The sequence below is a fragment of the Betta splendens genome, chromosome 6 (genome assembly GCF_900634795.4).
Source record: "Betta splendens chromosome 6, fBetSpl5.4, whole genome shotgun sequence".
NCBI classification, from domain to species: domain Eukaryota; kingdom Metazoa; phylum Chordata; class Actinopteri; order Anabantiformes; family Osphronemidae; genus Betta; species Betta splendens.
In genome coordinates, this window is record NC_040886.2 from 18872638 (window position 1) to 18897512 (window position 24875).

The window sequence follows — 24875 nt, forward strand, 5'->3', positions numbered from 1 at the left end:
GCAGGAGCTGGAGGAAGTCCGGCCGTCTGACTTGACCTGGGACTCCTGTTCTATGGCTGCTGTTCGTCAGATGGCCGTGGAGGCCTCTGGGTTCCACCTCATGTCCTCTGCTATGGAGGAGTTCCCCCAGCAGCTGCCCGTGCCCAAGGGCCCGACGAGGGGCAAGAGTCGCACCCGCCGACCGCGCGAAGCTCGCTTCAAGACACAGCCCGTCACTTTTGCGGAGATAGCAGAAGTAGAAGAAGAAGGCTCCTCGCCCCTGGAGGAGGAGAGGGCGCGGCGCTCCTTCCTTCAGTCCCTGGAGAACTTACGGCGAAGCACGCAGACCCTCCACGGATCGCCAGCTGCACACCACAGCTCTACCTCCACCTCCACGCAAACCAGCCTGGACTCCAGCGACTCCGACTCCACTCAGTGAGCGCTGGAGCTGGCAGGCTGAGGCGGGCTGAAGCAGACTGAAGCAGACTGAAGCGGGCTGAACCAGACTGAAGCAGACTGAAGCGGGCTGAACCAGACTGAAGCGGGCTGAACCAGACTGAAGCAGACTGAAGCAGACTGAAGCGGGCTGAACCAGACTGAAGCGGGCTGAAGCAGACGGGCTTCGTGTGGAGGCTGCTGCTCTTTAGTCAGCAAATAGTAGTAGTTCAGCCAGCGGCTGGCTGTGCTGCTGTACAGGTGAGGGCAGCGGCGAACACCCCACCCTTCACACGTGTTTTGTTCTAGATGTTTAGGAGAGAAACTTGAACGATGGCTGATAGTCCATGTTAAAGGTGTGTAGATATGTTTGTTTCAGTCCAGACCTTCCTACTTGACCATCACCATCCAAGGAAGCATTGAGGTGTCAGTGTGACTCTGAGCCTAAAGAACGTACTGGTGAACGTAACGGTTATTGCTGTGTATCATAGTTCTTGGAGTCCAGCTTCACGCTGAATTAAATCTCTGCACTTGCTTCATTTCTAAATGTCCTATTTAATTTATTTGTTCAAAGCTAATTGAACAGATAGATGTGATGTTGTTTAACTTTTAAAGTCACCTTGACTTTCAAAGAAAATCATAACCTTTATACATATATAATATAATATAATATATATATAGTGCGACTATATATTTCAGTGTTTATATAAACTTCAATAAATATTTTGTTGAGTATTTTCTCCATTATTTGTTCAATATCTTAGCAGATGTAGTAGTAGATAGATATAGATATTTGTAACATTTAATGTAGTTCAGCCCTATTATTACTACCTACTATTAAAACAGCTTCAACATCTTAACAGGGAGCATCTAAGCTACACAGGTGCAGTCAAGCAGGAATCCATAAAAAGGAAGGTGTAGCTGCTGCTGGTTCTCCATCGTTATAATTAGGATAAATTGATGGCATGTAAACACTCAGCTCGACCTGGGCCTTCGTCTGCTTGTTAGGGCGCACGTCTAGTAACGTCAGGTTTTTATCAGTGAGCTCGGCCACAACCACCGGCCTGCTGAAAGAAGAAGCCTGTGATTAGTGAAACGAGACAGGTGATGTCCATCGGGCGTCTCCATGTCCACCTCCTCTGTGTCAGAGCCAGGTGTTAGTTGTTGTAGTCATATAAAGTATGTGTGTGACAGCACTACGAACTCATGAAAGAGTCCCTGACCTACATCCTGGTCTTGTGACTGTGGCAGAGTCTGGTGGGACTTGGAAAGCCCAGTCCAGAGCATTTAGCATGCTTCCTTCATCTGTCTCTATTTCAAAGCTGCTCTAAGCTCTTCATCCCCCTGGTGCTGCAAGAAAAGAGGTGATTATGGATTCAAAACATAAGGTGACCCACATACTTCCCCTCTGACTGTTCAGTTTCTTTCAATCTGTCTTTTTCAGCCTTAGAGGGAAACGTACCAATAAAAATAAAAATAAATAATCTGCAAAACAGGGACCAGATGTCATGTCATTTGCTTGTACCTGTATCTGTTTCAGATAAAAGTTATACTTTGGGGAGTCTTTTTATTAAGTATTACTGTATGTAACAAACCAATAAAATGTGTTTAAATGTGTTCATTAAAGTGATGGAGGTTGCTGGGGAAACCGTGCAACAACACCATTTAAAGAGCATGAGTCCACGTAGCCAAGTATAAAAGCTGAGAAAGGCCAGATCGGAGTCAAACGTTGCTCTTAATAAAACCTTTTTCCATTTTAGGCAGTGAGACACGAATGTTTGAGGAGGTTCCTATTCTCAGAGCTTTACTTGATCATCATTAATAAAAAGCTTGAGAACATTCAGTCTTTGATTTAGTGATTACAGCGTAAGATACTGTTACTGTTTATATTTGTGCATATATTCAATATAGTGTTATTCTTTAAAAGTTCTTTTGGCGTTTCGCCAAGACTAAATCTGTCCTAAACAAGGTGCAGTGATGGTAGTTTCAGCAATGAATCCTGCAAATGACGGAAATCTTGATGATCAGTGAAACCAATAACTGTACTCTAAGTTCAGGCCAGGTCTATTCAGCACCTCACTTTCACAAAACATCTGACGTGCTGCTTATATTGTAAAGTAGAAATGTACAAGTGCACAATAATTTCTTTTCAAAAACAAGAACTACTGCTAACATCCTCCGGCAGCATTTAAACGTTAAATGAGAGCAGTACCTGCCAATCGTCTAAATCTTTCGGGATCTCTGACACGTTACCGTGTGTACACACATGATTGATCGTACCATAGACCAATGAAAAAGTGAGCGTTAGTCTTGTAGCGAATCATCAAGTAACTAGATTCTAATTTTGCGCCAATCAGATTGCTGTTGTTGTTGGATGCACCCAATCCCAGCAGGAGGGTGGGTTCTCGTTGAAGGAGCGCGAACGGTTAAGGACAGACAGCTAAGGGAAAATGGCGGAGGTGACGTGAGTATATGGAAGTAACGTTATCTGGGGTTCCCAAATGTGTTTAGCAATTTAAATGGGCGCATGTTTATTTTGTAGACCTTTTTAAGTAATTATGTCACACAGACAGATTATTAGCTTTTCACTAACTAGCTAGTTCCGTTCTGTGGCGTCGTTGGACTCAGATGGGTAGAACCGTCAGATGGATCGGGTTTCCTGATCTGGTATCTCCGGGTTTGAAGTCGACGCGGACACACGGACCCGTTTTCATGGGTCGCTGAGTGACGGCTATGGCTTTACACAACTTGGTTTTTGTCATCGACGTGGACCTCGGACATGGAGAACCTGTCGTTCAGCCGAACGAACGGAACCATTTTCTGAAACGAGGAATATTACAGATCCTCCTGCGTTTTGGCTACAAATATGGCTTTGATAAAGTTCGCTGGGGCTATAGGTTCTTCCAGTCCAAAGCGGGCCGTCGTGCCAGGCTGGTGTCAAGGGCGTCGGATTTCAAGGAGCTGCGGTACAAAACGTTTGAGGACTTTGAAGCAGAGTTTGAAGCCAAGTTTGACGTGAATGGTAAAATGAGTCCTGCTCAGCAGAAGCAGCCATCCAGTCAGTCCACGGCGGTCCAGAACGCACTCAAAGAAACCTTGTTGGACTTCCAGTGGGACCGACCAGACATCACATCTCCCACCAAAGTGTGTCTGAGGCCCAGGAAGTCCAGCCGGGCTGGACAAGCAAGCGTTTCACGGGAGGACGATGGTTCCGTCAGTGGGAGGAATGTGGTGTTTGTGGTCGCAGAGTGTCCACATTCCTGGGCTCAGCTTGTGGACTACCTGTCTGTCCAGAACCAGGACACCCGTCCCGATGTGACGGACAGCATTATCTCCAGGGGTCTTCAGGACATGCTCCTTCAACGACTGGTTGTGCTGAATTGGATTGACAGCAGATCACATGTGCAGGTGAGTACCTGGATGGTTCAGGACTATACAACCACAAGCCTCAAGAGGGTTTGAGCTGAGCACTGCACACACGGTAATCACACCTTGTCTGTTGCAGATCTCAAAGTGTGTGGACTTCATGGGCTCAGACAAAGTGTGTGAGGTCCTGGCTCTGGTAGGTGGCCGACTGATCCCAGTGATCGCCCTGCTGGATCTTTGCAGTCAGACACCACCCTCCGGTGTAGGAGGAGAGGCCTTTGCGTTTACGTCCAGCATGGGATACCTGCTGTCTCCTGAAAGGCTCTACCGCCTGGCCTTTCCTGTCACGGGGGCAGTTCTGCACTGGGGACAAGGTTTGTAATGTTTAAGACACTAACATTCTTATTTCACGTTGTTCACAAATATTTAACAGTTTGAAAAACATAATGTCGGAGATGGATGCTCAGGACATTATCACAGTTTCTTGCAATTTAAGATTTAAATACTGAACCAACCCAGACGTGCGTGGTACTATTAAAATGCTTAAGTAGTGTTAAGGGTTAATGCTTATTTGAGTTGTTATTTTTCACCCAACCAGGGAACCTGACACGCAGCTGTAGCCTCACAGTGGAACCCATGTCTCTCAAACAGCGCATTCCTGTGCAGTCTGTGGACGTGTGTGTGAAAGCAGTGCTGCAGGGCTGGGATGCCTCCTCCCTCACGCACACCTCCACAGAGTCGTGGATGCTTCACAGCTCCAGCATCTGTGATCATGGAGCATTTACCTTCCAGCACCTCCTGATGGAACTGTCTGCTCATTCTCTGCACATGGTGAGAAAATGAGTTAGTTGTATTGTACACTACACAAGTAGGGCTCCGTTGCACTGTACACTTACTAAAACAGCCTTTTGCTCTCAGCCAATTAGGAAAATACGTATGACTGTTTTAAAAGAGCAGGTGCCGTGTGTTTTGCTAAATTATATTAAAAATTTGATTTTACAGTGTTGTGAGCAACATAGCATGATTACGGCTCATTTCAGTATCAGTCATTGTTTTCAAAAACGTTTGCATGTTGTGTAAAATTGACATGAAACCAGTGAGTGATGTGATGAAGTTTAGCCATATTGTACCTTCTTTGTTGCTTGTTGTTGCTCAGACTCCTGTTTAACCCACACACTTGCTGATGGGGAACAACACATTACAGACTCCTGCACATAACCAGTTCGGCAGTGTCAAACAAACAACAGCATTTAAATAAGCACAACAATAATAACAATAACAATAACCCTTGTGTCAAACAGAGTCTGGGTTTTTCTTCTTTCTGTGCTGCTACACCTCGGTTTCTCTGTATATTGTGTGCAGGCAGCTGTGCAGCAGGATTTAATTGTATTGTAATTGCTTTTTGATCAGGGATCCAGCCTGCTCCCTCATGACTAGCCTTTTACCTCCCAACCTAAATCTTTCTGATGGTGCTGCTTTTTCAAATAGCAGCTTGGCCGGTGTAGTGGCACAGTGGACAAACATTTGTGGCCTGTGACCTTTGAATGGAAACTCAGACATAATCACTCATAACACCTAACTGTAACCTATCAGCTATTTGCTTTTTGTTGAACACTTTATTTTACTGTAAAAAAGAATCTGTTTTTTACCCTTTTAACATTTCTGTGTGTGTTCCTGCAGCTTGCTGAGGTGAATGACGGCGATCTGGTGTGTTCAGCTGTACTCTCCCCGTTGTCACAGTCCACAGCTCTGCTCACTATTCTTCAGCCTGGGGTCACTCAGTGTGAGCAGATTCTGACCACTGACCTCATGGCTCCTGCCGCCGCAGAAACGTCAGCCGACCTGCCAGACGTTGTGAGCAGTGTCCTTGGTGTAGTGTATGAAATCATGGAAGAAGATGGTTACAGTTCCGATGGTAAGTATTAGAGCAGGTTCAGTGTAAGTTCACTAATTGTTTGGACCCAGATATAATAGAAAGAAGTAGGTTTAAATTTTAAAGTAAATGTGTTCAGATTTACCAGCACAGTGATGATGAATGTGTTGTTACCATTTATGACCCAGATAAACTCAAGGATCCTCCGGTTCCTGATTGGGCTCAGCAGGAGTTGAACTGCTGTCCCCTGACAACAAGTGTGTTGGAGACTTGGTTTCCACAGTCAGACCAGTCAGGAGTGAGCTCTCATTTAATGGAGTCAATGAAGTATGTATATTTTTTCTTTCACCCATTTCTCTAATTTTAGTAGTTGTGTATAATGTCTCAGACAAAGAAATGATAGGATAACGATTAAGCTAGTGCTCGATCTGTTGTGCAGGTTGCTGCATGCAGTGCCAGAAAAGAGAGAGGATGAAGAGTTGTTTGTCCTGCAGCAGCAGCTGATGTGTGACCTGGCTGAGCTTTACCAGACATCACCGGGTCCAGACCACAGGAGGGCCAAAAAGCGTAGGTTCTCAGATTTCATGTTCTTGTTTTAAAAATTCTGAAAATCTCATTTAGACGTTTCACATATTAGACTGAAAAATATTGTTTTAATTATTAAAAATTGGGAGAAATCTTATTATCCTGTTGAGGTTTTTTTTTTTTTTTTTTTTTTTTTTTCTCCGGCGCCGGTCGAGCTGGCTGCTGGTCACAACAGCTCCTGTCCTCTTACTTCTATTTATTACTTTCTTCACTTATTTAAGTTTACCTTTCTAGTGTGTTGTTAGTAACATTAGTGTACACAACCTGTACACAGCTTTTTTTATAGTTTTTCTAAGTTTGGCGCAGTACAAACGCTGTTTTTAAAGCTACGATGTGCGTCGGGGTCAGAGCGCGCATTGTTTACACCGCGGAGCAGCTGATCGCGCTGCGCAGCGCCGTAGTTCTGCCCAGAGACAGACACGAGATCACCGCTGAGGTGCTGGTGAAGTCCCGACGTGGGCGCCGCGCTGGAAAACTACGACGGGAGAAAACGAGACGCTTCAGGCCCGCTGTCCCCTCCGTCATCATGGGGAACGTGAGATCTCTCCCCAACAAGATCGACGAGCTCGCGGCGCTCACACGGTACCAGCTGGAGTACAGAACGAGCAGCGTCCTGCTGTTCACGGAGACCTGGCTGACGTCACTCATCCCGGACTCGACTGTCGCACTGGACAATTTTCATCTGCTACGTGCGGACAGAATGGAGAACAGCGGTAAGAGGAAGGGAGGGGGTCTGGCTGTGTTTGTGAACATCAGGTGGTGTATGCCACAACATTGCACTGTCAAAATGAAGCTGTGTAACAGAGACATTGAGCTGTTAGCGGTGGGCATGAGGCCATTCTACCTGCCACGGGAGTTCACACACGTTATAATAATTGCTGTGTACGTCCCACCCTCCGCTAACACTGACACAGCTTCTGAGACCCTGCTCTCAGTCACCAGCAGGCTGCAAACACAGCACCCACAGGCCCTCTTCCTGATCTCTGGGGACTTTAACCATGCACCTCCTTCAGCTGCTCTGCCTACATACACCCAGTATGTGACCTGCCCCACCAGAGACAATAAAACACTGGACTTATTCTATGCCAACACCAAAGAGGCCTACGCTGCATCCTCCCTCCCACCGCTGGGCAGAGCTGACCACAACATCCTGCATCTCCTGCCTGTGTATAAACCTGTTGTACACAGGCAGCCGGTGGTGCCCCGCACAGTGAAGAGGTGGACAGCTGAGAGCGAGGAGGCTCTCAGGGACTGTTTTAACACCACTGTGTGGACGGAGCTCTGCGACCCACATGGGGAGGACATTAACGCAATAACAGACTGTGTAACGGACTACATAAACTTCTGCTGTGAAAACACTGTTCCCACCAGGCGGGTTCGGTGTTTCACTAACAGCAAACCATGGGTCACCCCTGATATTAAAGCTCTGCTAAAGGAGAAGAAGAGAGCATTTAAATCAGGGGACAGGGAGGAGCTGAGGAGGGTGCAGAAGGAGCTGAGGAGGAAAATCCGTGAGGGGAAGTCCAGCTACAGGAGGAAGATGGAGGAGCAGCTGCAGCAGAACAATGTGAGTGAGGTGTGGAGGAGCCTGAAAACCATCTCAGGCTTCAAAGCTCCACACCCACAGGCTGAGGGGGACCTGAGCTGGGTCAACGAGCTGAACTCACACTTTAATAGGTTTGACCAAGCACCCACACACACCTCCCAGCAGCTGCCTCCGAACCTCTTGTCACCTCATACCACTGGATTACCAGCCCCCACAGCCCTTCACACCTTTACACAAAGCCCTCTACCCTCAGCCCTGACGACTGGTGACTCATCCCAACCACACCCCCTCACTTCACACCACACTGAGTCACTTCCTCAACCCCTCACTTCACACCACACTAAGACACTCCCTCCACCCCTATCCTTCTCCAGCACCCAGGTGAGAAGTGAGCTCAGGAAGATCAAGGCCAGGAAAGCAGCTGGACCAGACGGCATCAGCTCCAGACTCCTTACGTCCTGTGCAGGCGAACTGTGTGGAGTTATGGAGCATGTCTTCAACCTGAGCCTCAAGCTGAGGGTGGTACCACAGCTCTGGAAGACCTCCTGCGTGGTACCAGTGCCCAAGACACCGCACGCCAAAGACCCCAGCAGCTTCAGACCAGTGGCTCTGACATCACACCTGATGAAGACACTGGAGAGACTGGTCCTGGGTCACCTCCGCTCTGCGGTGGGAACCTACCTGGACCCGCTGCAGTTCGCCTACCGACACGGCATAGGAGTAGACGACGCCGTCATCTTCCTCCTACATCGAGCCCTTTCCCACCTAGAGAAGCCCGGCAGCACTGTGAGGATCATGTTCTTTGACTTCTCCAGTGCCTTCAACACCATCCAGCCAATGCTTCTGAAACACAAACTGGAGGAGGCTGGTGTGGGCCTTCATCTGACGGAGTGGATTATGGACTATCTCACAAACAGGCCTCAGTTTGTGAGAGCCAGGGACTGTGTGTCTGACACTCTGACCTGCAGTGTGGGGGCCCCACAGGGGACTGTACTGGCCCCCTTCCTTTTCACCCTCTACACGTCAGACTTCAGACACAACACGGACAGCTGTGTTCTGCAGAAGTTCTCTGATGACTCTGCGATCGTCGGACTGATCACCAATGATGACGATGCAGAGTACAGAGGACTCACTCAGAACTTTGTGGACTGGTGCCAGCGGAACCACCTCCTGATCAATGTAGGGAAAACGAAGGAGATGGTGGTGGATTTCCGCAGACAGCAGCCTGCTCTCATCCCACCGATGCACATCCAGGGAAGGGACATTGAGAGAGTGGACTCTTACAAGTACCTGGGAGTGCATCTGAACAATAAACTGGACTGGACTCATAACACGGATGCACTGTACAGGAAGGGTCAGAGCAGACTCTACCTGCTGAGGAGACTGCGGTCTTTTGGAGTGAAGGGGCCACTCCTGAAGACCTTCTATGACTCTGTGGTGGCATCAGCCGTCCTGTACGGTGTGGTCTGCTGGAGCAGCAGCATCACAGCGAGGGACAGGAAGAGACTGGACAGGATCATCAGAAAGTCCAGCTCTGTCCTGGGCTGCACTCTGGACACGGTGCAGGAGGTGGGTGAGAGAAGGGTCCTGGCTAAACTGACATCCATCATGGACCAGGACTCTCACCCACTGGAGGACTCACTGTCTGCTCTGGAGAGCAGCTTCAGTAGCAGACTGATCCACCCTCGCTGTGTGAAGGAGAGATATCGTAGATCCTTCCTACCTGCTGCTGTCAGACTGTACAATCAGAACTGTTGACCACATCCCACCACAGTCACTCACCCACTGCATCAGTGGTTTATATAGCAACCTGCTCTGCACAATATTTGTGTAAATCTGTGAACAATCATGTATATTGTTACCGGTACAAATCTTATACCCATTACTGTGCAATAACCCTGCAATGACCTCATACTCACTCTAACTGTACTGTACTGCTTTGTACTGTGCCAACACAAACTGTTCTGTACCTGTATTCTTGCTCATCTGTACTGCTGTTGTGAGAGGTAATTTCCCCACTGCGGGACTATTAAAGGTTTTCTTATTCTTATTATTCTTATTCTTAGGTAGGGAAAGTATCATTCTTTGCATCATTTGTATTCTTTGCCCCACAGGTGGCGCCCAGCGCACACCAGTGAAACAGAAGATGAAGACCATGAGCCGCTCACTGCAGATGCTGAATGTGGCAAGACTAAATGTGAAAGCCCAGAAGAACCAGGCTGAAGATGAGCAGCTGGGTCCAGTCAAAGCAGGGAAAAGACGCTCAAGTGACAAAAACTATTGTGAAGGGGCAAACACAATCAGTGAGTGTCTTTAATATACATCACAAGGTGTTTTTTCTGTTTATGAAAGTGTATGATGGCGTTTTCTCCTGTTGCCCAGGTTTTACCACTGAGGCACAGCTGCTTTCCCATCTGAAGGCCAGTTATGAAAAGACTGCGGCAGAGAGAGACTCGTCCCTCCTCACTGGTGTCCAGCAGCTTGTGTCTGCTGTCAGAACCTTCTTCGTTGCAAATTCAGACGTTGAGGTCGGACAGATTGAAGATGTTCTTATCTTTTCCTTAATTTGTTTCTGTTTCTAAGCATGTCATTGTGGACAAATTGATGGACGAGTCTGCTGCACATAATGTCAGGTTTTAAGTTTTATGTTGTGAAAGCGGCAGTTTGCACATTTAACATGGAGGAAGTAACATTACAGTGCACCACAGTTGGCCAGTGATTCAGTTTCTAAAATGATATCTCCATAACAGGTAAAGACCTCAGAGTTTGTTAAGCAGCACCTCCTCAAGACCAGCAAATCACTAAGGCAGTTCTATGGCACATGCAGTGATGTTGATAGCAAAGTTAAAGAGTGAGTAATATCTTAAGTTTTATCAGACTGAGTAAAATCTCACTACGTGGCCATTTATTCCTTGAGCCAGGCAACTATTTTTTTGTGTAGTTCATCAGTAATGAATTGTTTCCTCTAGGTGCCAGCTTCAAGCAGTGCTGCGGCTGGAGTTGTGCAGAGTTTTGTCTTTGGCGCAATCTGGCTCACTAGATGGTGATCAGATGGCAGAAGAGGTACCACCTCGAACTAATGATGTCTATGTTCTCTGATTGTAGAGCTCTAAACACACAGAAACACCATTGACCTTCTGTTTTGTAGGTGGCTGAAATGTTGAGGATCATCTCTCTAACTAAAGACCCAGTTTGCATGACAAGGTTCCTTCAGGATGATGTTCTCCCAGCGTATGTATTTGGGCTTCATGTAGCTCCCACAATACACAACATAATGAGTTCAACCAATACTCGAACTGTTTTGGTTTATCATGGCTCTCTGTACTCACAACATAAACATTTACAACTTTGAAAGTTAAATAAATAATTTTGTACGTAACCTACAGTTGTAAGAGCCTGGAATGAACTCTTGTGTATCCTGGCAGCTTCCTGACCACTGTCCCCAGGGTGCTTGCAGACATCTACCACAGTCTGGGCACTCAGCTTCCTGAGGCGCTGGTGGCCGTTCTGCCTGCTGACTTTTTCAGTGATGAGTCTGTTGCCAAGGACAGCATTTCCCCTTCTGCCTCCTCACCTCCCTCCCTCAGCCTGGCTTTGGACAGCAAGGATGGTCTGCAGGACCTGCGGAATCGCTCCGCTGGCAAAAAGAGGTGAGGAATGAGCTGCAGTTTGGATTACAAATGCCATTTGGGTGTGAAAAGCAAGGAAGCGCTTTGGATTATTAGACTTCTTGTTTTTACTTTGTTTGTGTAGGAGTGCATTGCTCACTCGTCATCGCAGTGTGACCGAATCATCTCAGACTCTTCGCCAAGTTGAGATGCCCAAAAAGATTACAAGAGCTGTAAGAGGAGACACATACTTCTGGAAGATCTGATATCACCTTTTTGGAAAAAATTTCTTCTGAGTATTTTACCATCTTTTTTGTTTTTATTAGTCTAAATCAACGGTCTCTGTTGCCTTGGAGAAACCTGGAGAAGTTCACAAGCAAGAAACACAAGGTGTGTTTTACTTCTGAATTTAATTTAGTCATAGTCAAACACTTCCTCACCACACAAGAGCTATGTTTAAATATAAAACTTCACTTCTAGAGCTTAGAATAGTAATATATAAAATAATAAATGTATATCTAAAGCAATGTAATATTATACTGTTATATTGAAACTATCTTACCTATTGTAAGTCCTTCATGCATTACATGTCCCACCTGTCCACAGAGGTGACTAAAGTGAGACGAAACTTGTTCAACCAAGAGCTGGTCTCACCGTCAAAGACAGCCAAGCTGCCTAGGAGCCAGTCTGTGTCTGCTGTGGAAGGGCTGAAACGCAAGCGATCTCATGAGTCTGAAGGTAAGTGTCTTTATAGCAGCTTGGTCCCGCCTTGCATCCATTTCTATTATCGGCTCATTCTGTTTTCTTTCCCAGAGAGACACAAACTTCTAACAAAGAAGGTGTGTGAGACCCCCCAACACAAGCAAGTGTCCAGTCGCCTCCTGTATCGTCAGAAAATTGGAAGGTGTGTGGTTTCTGACGTACTGCAGAGTTTTAGACTCGTTAATTTGACCTCTGTACATTTGTTCACTTCAGCATGTTTGCTTTGGCCATGTCTGATTTTAGGAACTCTGTTCCAGCTGAGGAGTGCGTTGTGGAGGAGTCCCCAGTAAAACCTGCAGAAGGTTCTATTACAGGCTTTTTTTTTTTTTTTTTTTTAAATAATAACAGGATGTTTTATGTAGTGTTGGCTAACGGTTTCAGACCAGTTTTCTTTGTTTTAATGTAAATCAGTGCGAAAAACTATTAAGTTGTGTATTGGTTTCAGCTTTACTGTAACAATTGTGCTCCCACAGAACTAAGGAGAAGCCCAAGAATAAAGCAGTTTACAAGACGACACTCAAACACGTTCTATTCAAGTTCTCAGCCTCGCTCCCGTAACCTGGACAGGGTTCTTTCTGCATCCCAGCTTACCCTCAGCGATGGCAAAGTCAGTGGGGTCAACGTAAAGAGGGTTCGCTCTCCCGTGCGTCTTCTCTTTGGTGCTGCTGACTCCCCCAGTCGTGAAACTAGAGCCACAAGGTCACGACTGCCCATAGACTGTTCTGTGTTTGAGGCAAGTGCTCCATCAGTAAACTTTTGTGGACTAGTTCTTGGATTTGTTGGGTTTTCTGTATATTTATAATTATTTAAATGTCTTTTTCAGAGTCCAAATAAAACCCCAACAAAGTCGCTGAGCAAACATAGTACGGGCACTGTTGGAAGTAGAACACCCAGGACCCCTCGTACACAGCAACACCTCAGAACCCCACCTTCATCAAGGACGCATGTTTTCTCTGTTGGAGAGAGTCCTGGGCCCCATTCTGATGAACTTGGTATGGCTCTGAGGGGGGCTCCTTTCCGATCTCCAGCTGGAAAGACACCCACTAAACAAAGCCCTACACGGAGCAAGCTGAAAGGTATTCTCAGAACTCCAGTTAAAGCTTTGTTTGACAGCCCCTCTGGATCATGTCTACTCAAGAGCCCAATATCCAGGACTCCTAAGAAGAGTGTCACATGGTCTCCATCGCCACAAAAACATAAAATGAGGGAAAACAGCCCAACTTTCAAGGTACCGGAGTCACCTTGTCTTGTTTCTCGCAGTTCTCCCCGATTGCTGAAGACACCCAACAAGTTCAGTCCTGTAAGAAGTACAAACACTAAAAGAGACATTTTCAAGACCCAAGATCAGGTCAATCATGTAAACACGGGCAATGTTTGTGAAAATGCAAATGATGAAAACAGTCAGCCATCCTCTAAAAATCTTCACAAGATGATAACACCTGAAAAAAATGAAATATCCTGTGTAGGGGAATCCACACCACCTGAAGGACCCCACCTGCTACCTAAACCTAGGACTCACAGTCCTACTCACCAGATGGTTACTCGCTCTGGAAGAACCCCTGCTAAAAACATTGTTTCCTCATGTAACCCAGAATCTACCCCAGAAGGACGTTCTCCTGTTTCAGATGGATCACATAATTCTCCAAAATGTCTGACAAAAACCAGGTCTGGCTACGGAATTAGAACCCCCAAGCGTAAGTCAGTGTCCCAGTCTGTGGAACGTGTTCTGTCCAGTCTAAAGACAGAGTGTGCTGAGGTCTCTCACCAGAGGAAGAACATGCCCATAGATCCTAAAGATGAAGTACAGGCTGAACATTCCCCGTCATCTGAAACAGACACAGATTCACGACACTTGGACTCCTCACTTTTCACCTCTGCATCCACCGATGACAGCCTGGACATTGTTGATGCAGCAGTTGTAAAGACCCAGTTTAGTGGCGGTCTCAAGATGAGCATCACCTTTTCACGAAAGCCTTCAAAGTCCGGTGAAGACTTTCCCTTGAAGTTGGACTCCTCTAACCTGCCAGGCCAAGGCACGCCCGGGCGGAGCTATGGCTTCCGGCAGACCCCGGATCGTCAACAACGAGAGGCCGCTGCGCGCTTGGGGTACAGTAAGGATTCTCCTAGGTTTTCTACCCCCAGAGGCCCTCTGAGAACCAGCCAGCACAGGGTCGTGGCTGCTCCAAACCCGCTGTCTTACCAAGTTGAGATGGAGATGCAGAAATCAGGACTTCCAAAGCTCAAAATCAAACGCTCGGATTCAATGAGTGCTAGTGATTTGGCCCCAGATGGAGGTCCTCGGTCAGGTGCTCAGAGTCCAATAGTTGATGTAAAACCCTTTCAGCTGGATAGCCCCTTGGCTTTTTTTCCTAAACACAGAGATCCTGGCTGTGTATCACCATCTGTCTGTACTCATCTCACCCCAGCCAAGAGCACACCTGGAAAAGGTGGAAGTGTCCAAACATATATTTGTCAGTCCTACACACCTACGCACTGCTCTGGGGGAACGGCGTCTCCAGTGGCTGTTGCAGAGATCATTCCCTTGACTCCTTCACCTCAAAGTGTAGGAAAGGTCACGCCAGACAACCTCAACAGCTGGCCTCGCAGGAAGAGAGCTCACGTTGGAGTGGTTGGAGGCAAAGATCGTTGCCTGAAGGGGGAGCCTCTCCTGGAAGAGATGCTGGAGGAGGCTGAGCTTGGAGTTAGCAGATTGCAGGACTTTGAGGACACTGACGAACCCTCAGACAAGCCTGCAGTAGCACACGAAGGCCTGTACTGGATGGAGAAGGCGGGTCCACACACTGACTGCCCCGATCCTCAGTCAGCTGAAGAACAGATCTCCTGGGCTGCAGGAAATGTCACATCAAGTAAGCTTACTGCACGTCTCTGTTGTAGCCAGTGCTTCATTTATGTAAAAAAGCTTCTGAATTCTGGCCAAATATGTGATGTACACTGACTAATTTGGTTTAAAGACTTATTAATTGATTGAATGCAAGTGAGTTCAAACCTACAAAAGTCCTCTAAAATGTATTAAATTTATTGTTTTGGAAAGACTTTTTCAACCGTTTAATTACAGAATGAGCCAGTAACTTTGTTCCAACCCCACAACTTTCAGTAGCGACCCCTCCCAGCTCTAAGGTGAGGAAGTCGGTGACAGCGAGTGGGATTTTGGCCTTGACTCAGTCCCCGTTGTTGTTTAAGGCCAAAGCTGGTTCTGCTAGTAAGAGGGTGCCAAATGTTAAAGGTACTTTCCTACGCCTTTTTTTTAACTTACTACTCACTGCTTCCCTCAGAGTAGCAGTCAATAATTCTTGGTGTACGTTGCTTTAGGTCATTTCCTAAATGTTGCAGAGGAGGCTGCTTCAGGCAGGAGTGTAGAAGTGGATGGAGTCGACATCAGCCAGCCAATCAGACGCTCCAACACAGGGAGGACCTGCAGCAGAAAGAGGTTGCTTCAATGAACCACAAACAAACTGCTTCTGTTCAGAACGGCTTCTTGGCGGAAACTGAAGCATGAATGGTCCATTCAGTTGTTACGAACACTAAAGCGTCTGACATGTTGTGCTTATTGTTTTAGTCAGTGCCGTTCAAGATATGAAGTTAAATGTGGGGTTTAAAATTGTCTATTGTTCCTATTTTAATCAAATGTTTTAAAATCAAGTCAGAACTCAAATAATTATTGCTGTTTATTTATCATTTTGTCTTGTCATAAAATTGCTTTTAAGTGAAAGGTAATGATTACTGTAATTCATAGTGTAAATATGTTTCTACGGTGTAAATAAATGTGTTTTTTTTCTTAAATAGACATTGGTGTAATTGTTTTTTTTTTGGCAAAGTTGCAAAAAGTAGTTTTCTTCCAGGAACTAATGTCTTTCTGCTCGTCGTTGTAATGAATGTGACGCTGCGTTGAAGGAACCTGCGAAGGTTTCATGATCTGAGTGGCCGCTTGTCTTAATCATGTGTCAGACAAACGACGACATGACCGTTCTCCGTTTGACAGGAGACGCGTCCTTCGTCTGCACAGCGGTCACGTTGAGCAAAGGTGCTTCCGGTATGAGTCAGATTTCACAATAAAGTCTCCATTCTAAATTAGTGTTTGTCCCCACCTGAGCAGTGAAGACGTGCAGCGGTGGAGGCAGAGGATGGTTGACGTCCTATTTTGTCACCTTCCCCGAGATTGTACTCATCGTTACTACGCAGGATAACTATATAGATAATATTAACAATTAGATAATACTGCGTGTTTGTACATAAAAACGTATATACGTTTTAGCTCAAAAGACATACAAGACAAGCACAAAGCTTTAAAAAGAGTTTTTTTCATCAGGTTTTTAGTCTGCTGACTAATGTTGCAGCCCAGGTCCAGTACTCACGTTTAAAAAGAATTATCTCATGAATAATTATGCTCTATTTTCGCACGTCTCCTTCAGTGGTTAGCATAAAATGTAAATGTGTTACCTCAGCTTCCTGTCTTGTCTCCATCTGTGCGCGTGCTCTCAGTTGCAGCTACTCTGACCTGTTCTCCCATTTTGAGCAGATTTTTTATACAATTAATAAATATCATTAGTGCTCCTATTTTAAACATTTACTTATGCTTATATAATATCAAAATATTTGTCAAAGATACGCGCGCCAAACGCTATTGAAGCTTTTATTTAGAATAGGGAGATGAACATCCGGTGCAGTCGGCTGACGTCTCCGCCATCTTGACGCTGCTCCGGTGAATTCCCGGGCATCATTCCATCAGAGGCACTTCGTCGGCGGCGCTCCCACCGGGTTGACCCTCCCTCCTCCTCCTTGCGGACGCAGAAACGACACGGTTCTTCTCCTAGAACAAACGCCCGACCCCCGTAAACATGGCCAGCAGCTTCTCACGGCTCCTCTCCTCCAGACGGAACATCGGGCTCCTGTCGCTGGTGGGAGGTTCGGCGGTAGCGGCCGCGTTCGTTCTCCAGCGGGAACACGTCAGCGCCGGGGCCCCGGTCCGCAGAAGGTACCCCGCCAGGTAAGAGCCCGGCCCGGCCCGGCCCGGCCCAATAGAACGGGACAATAATGTAGCTTTCATTGAACCGTTTAATAGAACAAAGGCGTCTTTGCTGTGAGGATCTGAATGAAGCTGAAGGAGAAGGTGCAGAAAGACACGCGTGCACCTGCGGTTGGACGCGCACAAACGTCCTGTCACACGGAGTATGACGAGGACACGCTCATCGCTGCTCACGAGTCCACTTTGACGTGGAGCGGCAGCTTCATCCTCGTCCCGCAGACAAATGGCCGCTTCTGCGCCTCCGCAGATGCTGTGAATGGAAGCGTGCGCTTGCGGTGCGCAGCGCTGCGGACGTGCCGCTGCGCACGCTTCATTTGGCGCATGACTCGGTTCAGTCGTTGGTTACGCCTATCCAGGCGCTAGTTACGGTTCTGGTACCAGTCAGTATCGAACCTTACTGATCCAATCAGCAGAATCACACATTTACTGCACCACATAAGGCGAAGAAGCTGGACTTTAGGTTGCGGTTTTCACGCGCCCGCTCCTGCTGCACCTTTGCTGTGGAGTCTCTACGTTAGGGCCGGTTCTGATGTTCTGGACTAATTAAATGATTGTACAGGTGTTCTAATATATGTGGATGAATGTATGTCCTCCTCTACCAATAACAATAGCTGTGGTTGATGTGTTGGTGCCAGAGTAACTACACTACAGGAAGACTCGTAATTAGTGGCTTACATTTAGAAGTTCTTTAAAAAAACTTTAGAAAAAAACGTATGTAGTTCTATTCTCCTTGACTAACTGCAGCCTCAGCAGTTCAAAGGTTCTGGCATCAGGCAGCACAGGCTTGGCCCAATAAAAGGATGGAAACAGACCTGAATGTACAGACGGTGTAAACGTGAGGCCATCTGTCATCGGTCCATCAGCAAAAGCCCGGCGGAAACTGGGTCATTTCACAGGACGCTGATCTAAAGCACTGCAGTTAATCTGCATCATAAAGGCTGAACATAAGGAGTTGAGGTTCTGGAACAGCCCGGTCCTTGTCCAGGACCTGACCCATGTGTTGCTACCTCTTTCTCAGTATGAAACCCAACGACCAGAGGTTTGAGTGATGGACGCTTTATCAGACTGGTCAAACGCTCGTACGCTGTGTGTACACAGTAATAGTAAGAGTGTACAGTACAAAGTACAGTGACCTTCACTCTGCTTGTGTGTAAGCAGAGCAGGAGTGTGTGCTCCTCCTTCTCCACCTGACGTAAAGCAGGCAGTGATAATTCACTGAACGAGTCCGTGGTAAATTCAGCTGTATCACTGTCACTCCACTGAGACGACTCACCTGAAGCCTTTCAGTTAAAGGTTCCCTTTTTATCCTAGTCACGTTAGTGGCCGTGGGTTAGCTTCCAGCTAACAGGAGGAAGTCAGAGACGGCTCACGTTGCTGAGCAGATTATTTCCTCCAGCGTTATCTTGCTGTGTGTTTGTCCAGTGCAGAGTACCCCGACCTGCGCAAACACAACAACTGCATGGCCAGTAACCTGACGCCGGCCATCTACTCCAAGCTGTGTGACAAGGCCACTCCCAACGGCTACACCCTGGACCAGGCCATCCAGACGGGCGTGGACAACCCGGGGCACCCCTTCATCAAGACCGTTGGCATGGTGGCAGGAGACGAGGAGTCCTATGAGGTCAGACACGAGACGGGTCCACGAGAAGCCAAAGTGGAAACGAACCTCAAGCGTTTGGGAGATTTGGGGGAAATTTTATTGGAACTGTGAGGCCACAGGCTCATCGTACATGCTTTTAGCTGGACTTGAAGCTGTTTGTGATGACATGTGAGTCATGTGATGTGGAGCTATGGTTGGACAGAAAGCGCTGACCCAAAAGATGTGTGGAGCGACAAGCAGCACGCTGTCAGAAACACACGGATGCATTCTGACTCACTTGTGTGTGTCTCTCAGGTGTTTGCAGACCTGCTGGACCCTGTCATCAAAGAGAGGCACAACGGCTACGACCCCTGCACCATGAAGCACCCCACCGACCTGGACTCCAGCAAGGTGAGGCCCACACGGCAAGGAAGCACCGTGTCACTGGTGGTGATTTACAGTACAAGCAGGTCAACAGCTGTTTGTTTACCAGTAGAAAGGATCCCATATCCATTCATCATATATGCTATGTACAGGCTGACGTTCAGCCATGCATGCTGCATGAACTACCGGACAGGACAAAGAAAGCCTCCAGAGATTTACCCTGAATTCATTTATCTACAGGAAGTCTGAGTTCCAACCGCCCGTCTCTTTCCCTCCTTACGTTTCAGATCCAGTCGGGACACTTTGACGAGCGCTACGTGCTGTCGTCCAGGGTGAGGACGGGCCGCAGCATCCGAGGCCTGAGCCTGCCCCCTGCCTGCACCAGGGCGGAGCGCAGGGAGGTGGAGCGCGTGGCGGTGGACGCCCTCGCCGGCCTCAAAGGCGACCTGACCGGGAGGTACTACAGCCTGACGCAGATGACGGAGAAGGAGCAGCAGCAGCTCATTGACGTGAGTGAGGCTGGGACAGGAACCTGGTCTGACAGAATGTATGTGACCCTTTAAACAGTTACAGATCGTTAAAGACTGTTGGTTACAGGAAACCTTCACCCACATGTATGCATGTATGTATGTATGTCGTGACTTAAATCGATTTAGGTTTTACCCCAGACTGACTCCGATCACAAGCATAAACAAACCTGAGCCCATTCACTCCTGGTGCTGGATCTGAAGAGTGAGCAGCTGAACACGTGTTTGAGAGCCTGCATTGTGAGCTCAGCTCATATTTCAGCCTGCTCTGCGCATGCGTGGGGGTTTATGAGCTCACCTGTGGTCACAGAGGAACCAGGCACATGTCACGTACGCCGACTGAGCCTCGCCTCAACACAAGCTCCAACACTGCTTTATCTCACTCGCCCACATGATGTGCTGCCTGAGTTTAAGGCCTGACATATACGCACGATATTCAACGGAAACTATTTCCCCTGTGGCAATCTTAGTTAGGATTTCCTCACCATCGTCTAATCAGGAGGGCAGAGGACGGGGAGAGTTTAATCACATGGAACTTGAACTGGGTGTGGGTTGTGCCTACAGTGGCAGATTTCCCAGATTGCTGATTTCCTGTCTTCTTCTGTTTTTACCCAAGGACCACTTCCTGTTTGACAAGCCTGTATCCCCCCTTCTGACATGTGCAGGCATGGCTCGTGACTGGCCAGATGCCCGCGGGATCTGGTAAGTCTTAGTGTAGTACCAGGTGCTGCCTGGTTGAGGAGAATGTATTTAGCAACAGTTGGCAGCAGGCAAACGATGGACAGACACAGAGCTTTAACGCTGATTCTCTCTCTCTGACCTCATGCCCTCTGTGCTGTCATTGTCCAGGTTCTCCTCGGTTTTATTCCTCTGTAGCAGTGCAACTGTTCTCGCTGACTCAGCTTGATCGCGGCCTGCTCTGCACTAATGCAGCGGCTTCCTGCTCATCAAATGTCCAGTTCTCTCTTTGCTGTTGTTGCTGAGTTGAAGAGTTGACAGTCCAGACACTAAACCCTCCCTGAGCGTCGCTTGCTGTGTTTCTAGTGTCATGTCTTCCTGCATGTTTAGCTGACCTCCGTCCTTCCGTTTTTATGTCTGACTCCTGTTGACTCCAAGGACTTGTGTTGTTATTTGAAACGGAATAAGGAACCAATCCCCCCTAACTTATTCTCAGGTTAAACAGTGGTTGGCACCCATTCAGATGTGTCAAGTCTTCGGTCAACTTCCGCTATTATTGTGAAAGGACGTCCGGTTAACGTCATGTCACAGCTGTTCCCTGCTTCTACGTCATTATCCACACCTGCACTTCATCAGTAATCAGTTCACCTTGTATTTAAGCACCACCTCTCACCCCAGTACCTTGCCAGATTGTTGAAGGATATTCACCACATTCCAGCATTCTGAATCCTGGTCCAGCCTTGTTATCCTGAACCTTGTTTTTGCTCACCGACGCCGATCCTGTCTAGTCCTTGTCTGTTGTGTACGCCTTGGCCTCTGATCCTGTCTGATAACGACCCTGCCTCTGACGGAACGGTACTGTAATCCTGAGCCTTGTTAACGAACCTTGCCTGTCCCCGACACCGATTCTGCCTGATCCTTTGCACTGCTCCGTATTTGACTACCTGTGTATGACCCTGCCTGATCTGGACTCTGTATTTCGGAATAAACTCTCATTTGCCATCTTCAAGCTGTTCTGTGCATCTACAACGCCCTGACAAGATGAAGGTGGCGATGCGTTAGCATTGAGTTCCAGCATCTACCTAAGAATAGTTCAAGCCAGCAGATCAATCAGCAGCAGCTGCTTCCACTCCTTAATTATTCACGCTCCCTCTTTTGAGTCGCTGGCTCTACTTCATCCATCCTTTCATTTTCCACTACCTGTGCCATGCTCTACTCTTCTCAGCCCAGCTTATCAACCCATCCTGCTGCTCCTTCTTAGCCTCACTTCCTCGTGCTTTCTGTGCTCTTTATTCACCCTCATTCCTTTTCTGTGGGCTCCTCCCAACATATCCATTACTTTATTATATTAAACAGGTCAGTGTGAACAAAAGCTTCTGAGAGCAGCTGACGCTTGCTGCTTACTTTGAAATGTGTTGTGTTAAGTATTATAATGAAGATGTGACAGAGGAGAGGAATCTTTGTCCTGTCATGTTGCTGCTTTGGTCACTACATGCTTCCATTACTTTCATTTATTTAACACGTGCTTCACTGCATCAACTAAGACTGGAGTAAAGATTCAAAAATTTTTTTTTGTACATGATATGTGGCTACTACATACACTACATATAATGACTGAAGGAATTGGGGCTGCTAAGGTCAGAGGGCAGCCACAAGGTCTGTTAGAGGTTAGAGCTCACTGGTTCCTGCATCCAAATCAATGAACGCTCCCCTGTGTACAGGCACAACAATGAGAAGACTTTCCTGATCTGGATCAATGAGGAGGATCACACCAGGGTCATCTCCATGGAGAAGGGTGGCAACATGAAGAGAGTCTTTGACAGGTTCTGCAGAGGACTGAAGGAGGTAAGATGTGCGTGAAGCACACCATCCAAACATCTGGCCAAACAAAGTCACTACAAGGGAATCTTATCCTAGTCCTATGAGCAGGTCCTACACTGCTGCTCAGTCATCTCTAAACCGCAGCTCAGCTCCTCTGCACAGCTTTTGAGTCATTTCATGTAGAACTGCAGGAGGTTGCTGTGGTTCACACTTGTCTCTTCCTGTGAGGTGGAGCGCCTGATCCAGGAGAGAGGCTGGGAGTTCATGTGGAACGAGAGGCTCGGTTACATCCTTACCTGCCCGTCCAACCTGGGCACTGGGCTCAGAGCGGGAGTCCACGTCAAGCTGCCCCTGCTGAGCAAGGTGACGCCCGACGCGTAGGATAGGATATGACTTCATAATCCCACAATGGGAATATTCTTGTGTTTACAGCAGCATCATGACAAACAAGAAGAAAAGTAAAACACCACCAGTATAAATTGTGCAAAAGGAAACAACAGTAGTAATAGTAAATACTTGTATTAAAAATACATGTACATACAACAACATATTCCCAAGTGGCATCCATTTACCATGTAGGAGGGAGGTAGTTCTAGTCACAGCTCAGAGGGATCTGGTCCTTCCTGTCTGAGAACTGGACAAACAGCCCAGTCGGTTTTCTCTTGTGTGTTATTGTTCAAATTCTGAATCTGCCTCCCAGGATCCTCGCTTCAGTAAGATCCTGGACAACCTGCGCCTGCAGAAGCGAGGGACAGGTGGTGTGGATACGGCCGCTGTGGGCGGAGTGTTCGACATCTCCAACCTGGACCGTCTGGGACACTCTGAGGTAGGAACCCAACCTCTAGACCAGCTGTGCAGTCTGAGGTTGACACTCAGCTGTAGGAGGAGGCTCTACGTGTCCTTCACTGGGACAGTGGAGCCTTTATTGTTGTAAGTGAGCAGCTGCATAGTTTCCTGCCCACATGCAGACTACACATGGTTCTATGCTGTTTCAGTGAGTGTAGTGATTAACGTGTGATGCGCTTCAGGTTAAGGATTACTCGTCTAGTTGTTCTCGGGGGGGTTTACTACCTTTTAATAAAGATGATTTACTTCATAAATAAAATCATTTGCAAAAGAAAAGGTCATGAAATCCTTAACCTGGTCCCTAATAAGAGGGTTGGTGCACAGGGGTCGATGCCTGAGAGGAACCTGAGTAGAACCAGAACCACTAGTGTGACTGCCTTTTTTGTTGCTGTTTGGAACCTTTCTTGCCTTTAAGCGCTGCCTTTCCCATCAATACCAGAAATTGTTAGAAATGGTTGACCCAGGACACCAGCAGGTTTGGTGAGGTGCATGTGGCAAAACCACCAATTGAACAGAGACCAATGTCGCATGTCTTGAGCAACTCACATCTGTCACATCATTATTATTCATGTTGTTATTTTCATAATTTGAAATGTGCTGCTCCATCTCTCAGGTCCAGCTGGTGCAGACAGTGATTGATGGCGTCAACTACCTAATTGAGTGTGAGAAGAGGCTGGAGAAAGGCCAGGACATCAAGGTGCCTGCACCCATCAAGCAGTTCAAGTAGACACTGACCTGCCTCACCCTGCAGAGCTCTGGGAAACACTCCACTCTGTGCCCATAGATACGCAAGTATCTATGTGATCTTCTCATCAGTCGTGTACTATTTATCTAAGCCTGACCCCCACCCCCCTTCTTGCCCCACGATATACCTCTTTACAATATAACCGATATATTATCATATGCAGCTGTCTGATGAACCAGTTACGTGCTGGGTTTAAAGTGAAACAACATCTAGTGGAGCATGAACAAGCTGCCGGCTGCAGTTTGTCCATCTCTGCATGGCCACGCAGCAGCTACGGCTCGGCCATCGAGTCCTTCCGTCCCGCTGCATGTCCTTCTTCTCTCCTCCTCACCACTTAGTGCTTGTGTGTTCCCTCCATCTTTCCATATTTTTCCCATAGTGCATTGTGTGTACATAGTTTTTTGCGTTTCACCATTTTAGTGCATTGTTGATCAACAGACAGCATAAAACTGAGGAGACCAGTGGATGTTTAATGTTTGAAATGCTAAGACACACACCTGCCGGGCTGAGCTCCGCACTGTAAGCAATATCATCAGCTCATCACTGAATGTCCGTCCATCTTTTATTAAAGAAGGCTCTATTTACCAGGATTTCCTTGTCTCTGCTTTGTCGACGGAGCACAGACTCTTTTTATTTTCCACATGAAGCGCACATAACTCTGGTATTAGTGTTCAGGATTTTGCCTGAGAATGCTTTGTAACCACGGTAACCAAGCTGGAGGAGCATGATTGCGATCAGCGTGGTTGTGCAGGGCCACGTGGCAACGTTCAGTCAGAGGCAAAATAGAGTCCTGTGCTGCACTCAAAACCTGTACGCCCGAGTTTGATGCTTTAACCTATTTATTGATCGCACTGAGTAAAAAATTTGAGTGATTCGGTCCCAAGAATAAGAAGTGTTCATGTTTCAGAGCCTAAAAGAACCAAATTTGTCATCTGCCTAGAAGATTCACTTGTTACCCAACCCAGGTGAGATAACCCCAGCAAGGATTGGCTGAAATCTGTTTTTCCCCTTTGGTTCATTGCTCATGCTATTGTTATTCAGCTGTTGCATGTGCATTAGTTTGATGTCATTTGTTCCCTGAAGGCATCGCTGCAGCA

General features: G+C 47.2%; 3 protein-coding genes and 1 long non-coding RNA gene across 5 annotated transcripts; 3 read left to right on the top strand and 1 right to left on the bottom strand.

Annotated features, from left to right (window-relative positions):
* Positions 1–52: 52 nt before the first annotated feature.
* On the top strand, positions 53–1149 carry c6h11orf96 (chromosome 6 C11orf96 homolog). Its single transcript, XM_041071310.2, has one exon. It carries the CDS (start codon positions 53–55, stop codon positions 416–418), a length of 366 nt encoding a protein of 121 aa, XP_040927244.1. The 3' UTR covers positions 419–1149.
* A 1028-nt stretch (positions 1150–2177) lies between these two features.
* ticrr (TopBP1-interacting, checkpoint, and replication regulator) lies at positions 2178–15959 on the top strand. Of its 2 annotated transcripts, none has more exons than XM_029154669.3 (21): positions 2178–3822; positions 3920–4154; positions 4379–4611; positions 5461–5695; positions 5842–5980; positions 6093–6220; positions 9899–10087; positions 10167–10312; positions 10535–10635; positions 10754–10847; positions 10933–11015; positions 11210–11434; positions 11538–11625; positions 11719–11782; positions 11999–12130; positions 12206–12296; positions 12398–12456; positions 12628–12887; positions 12978–15021; positions 15270–15398; positions 15485–15959. In XM_029154669.3, the coding sequence occupies exons 1-21, from the start codon at positions 3148–3150 to the stop codon at positions 15613–15615; spliced, it is 5481 nt and encodes a 1826-aa protein (XP_029010502.1). In that variant the 5' UTR covers positions 2178–3147; the 3' UTR covers positions 15616–15959. The 2 variants fall into 2 exon arrangements, with proteins under 2 accessions (XP_029010502.1, XP_029010503.1); XM_029154670.3 differs by having other exon boundaries at positions 15506–15959.
* On the bottom strand, positions 10409–12003 carry LOC121202319 (uncharacterized). Its single transcript, XR_005897842.2, has 2 exons — positions 11525–12003; positions 10409–11421 (listed from the first exon to the last, which is right to left on the bottom strand). It is a non-coding gene; the product is annotated as an uncharacterized LOC121202319 (long non-coding RNA).
* Positions 15960–16846: 887 nt separating the features above from the next.
* On the top strand, positions 16847–24368 carry LOC114857818 (creatine kinase U-type, mitochondrial). Its single transcript, XM_029154673.3, has 9 exons — positions 16847–17159; positions 18621–18819; positions 19093–19188; positions 19449–19670; positions 20305–20390; positions 22088–22211; positions 22416–22550; positions 22888–23013; positions 23647–24368. The coding sequence occupies exons 1-9, from the start codon at positions 17011–17013 to the stop codon at positions 23758–23760; spliced, it is 1251 nt and encodes a 416-aa protein (XP_029010506.1). The 5' UTR covers positions 16847–17010; the 3' UTR covers positions 23761–24368.
* Positions 24369–24875: the final 507 nt, after the last annotated feature.

What these genes read in the sequence shown, in the direction of transcription:
- c6h11orf96 (XM_041071310.2), top strand. Translation starts at nt 53, where the DNA reads ATGGCTGCTGTTCGTCAGATGGCCGTGGAGGCCTCTGGGTTCCACCTC.
- ticrr (XM_029154669.3), top strand. Translation starts at nt 3,148, where the DNA reads ATGGCTTTACACAACTTGGTTTTTGTCATCGACGTGGACCTCGGACAT. An exon ending in TCACAAGCAAGAAACACAAG is followed by an intron (nt 11,783 to 11,998) that starts GTGTGTTTTACT and finishes ACCTGTCCACAG; the next exon opens with AGGTGACTAAAGTGAGACGA. An exon ending in TGCAGGAAATGTCACATCAA is followed by an intron (nt 15,022 to 15,269) that starts GTAAGCTTACTG and finishes CACAACTTTCAG; the next exon opens with TAGCGACCCCTCCCAGCTCT.
- LOC114857818 (XM_029154673.3), top strand. Translation starts at nt 17,011, where the DNA reads ATGGCCAGCAGCTTCTCACGGCTCCTCTCCTCCAGACGGAACATCGGG. An exon ending in GAGACGAGGAGTCCTATGAG is followed by an intron (nt 18,820 to 19,092) that starts GTCAGACACGAG and finishes TGTGTCTCTCAG; the next exon opens with GTGTTTGCAGACCTGCTGGA. An exon ending in CCAGATGCCCGCGGGATCTG is followed by an intron (nt 20,391 to 22,087) that starts GTAAGTCTTAGT and finishes CCCTGTGTACAG; the next exon opens with GCACAACAATGAGAAGACTT.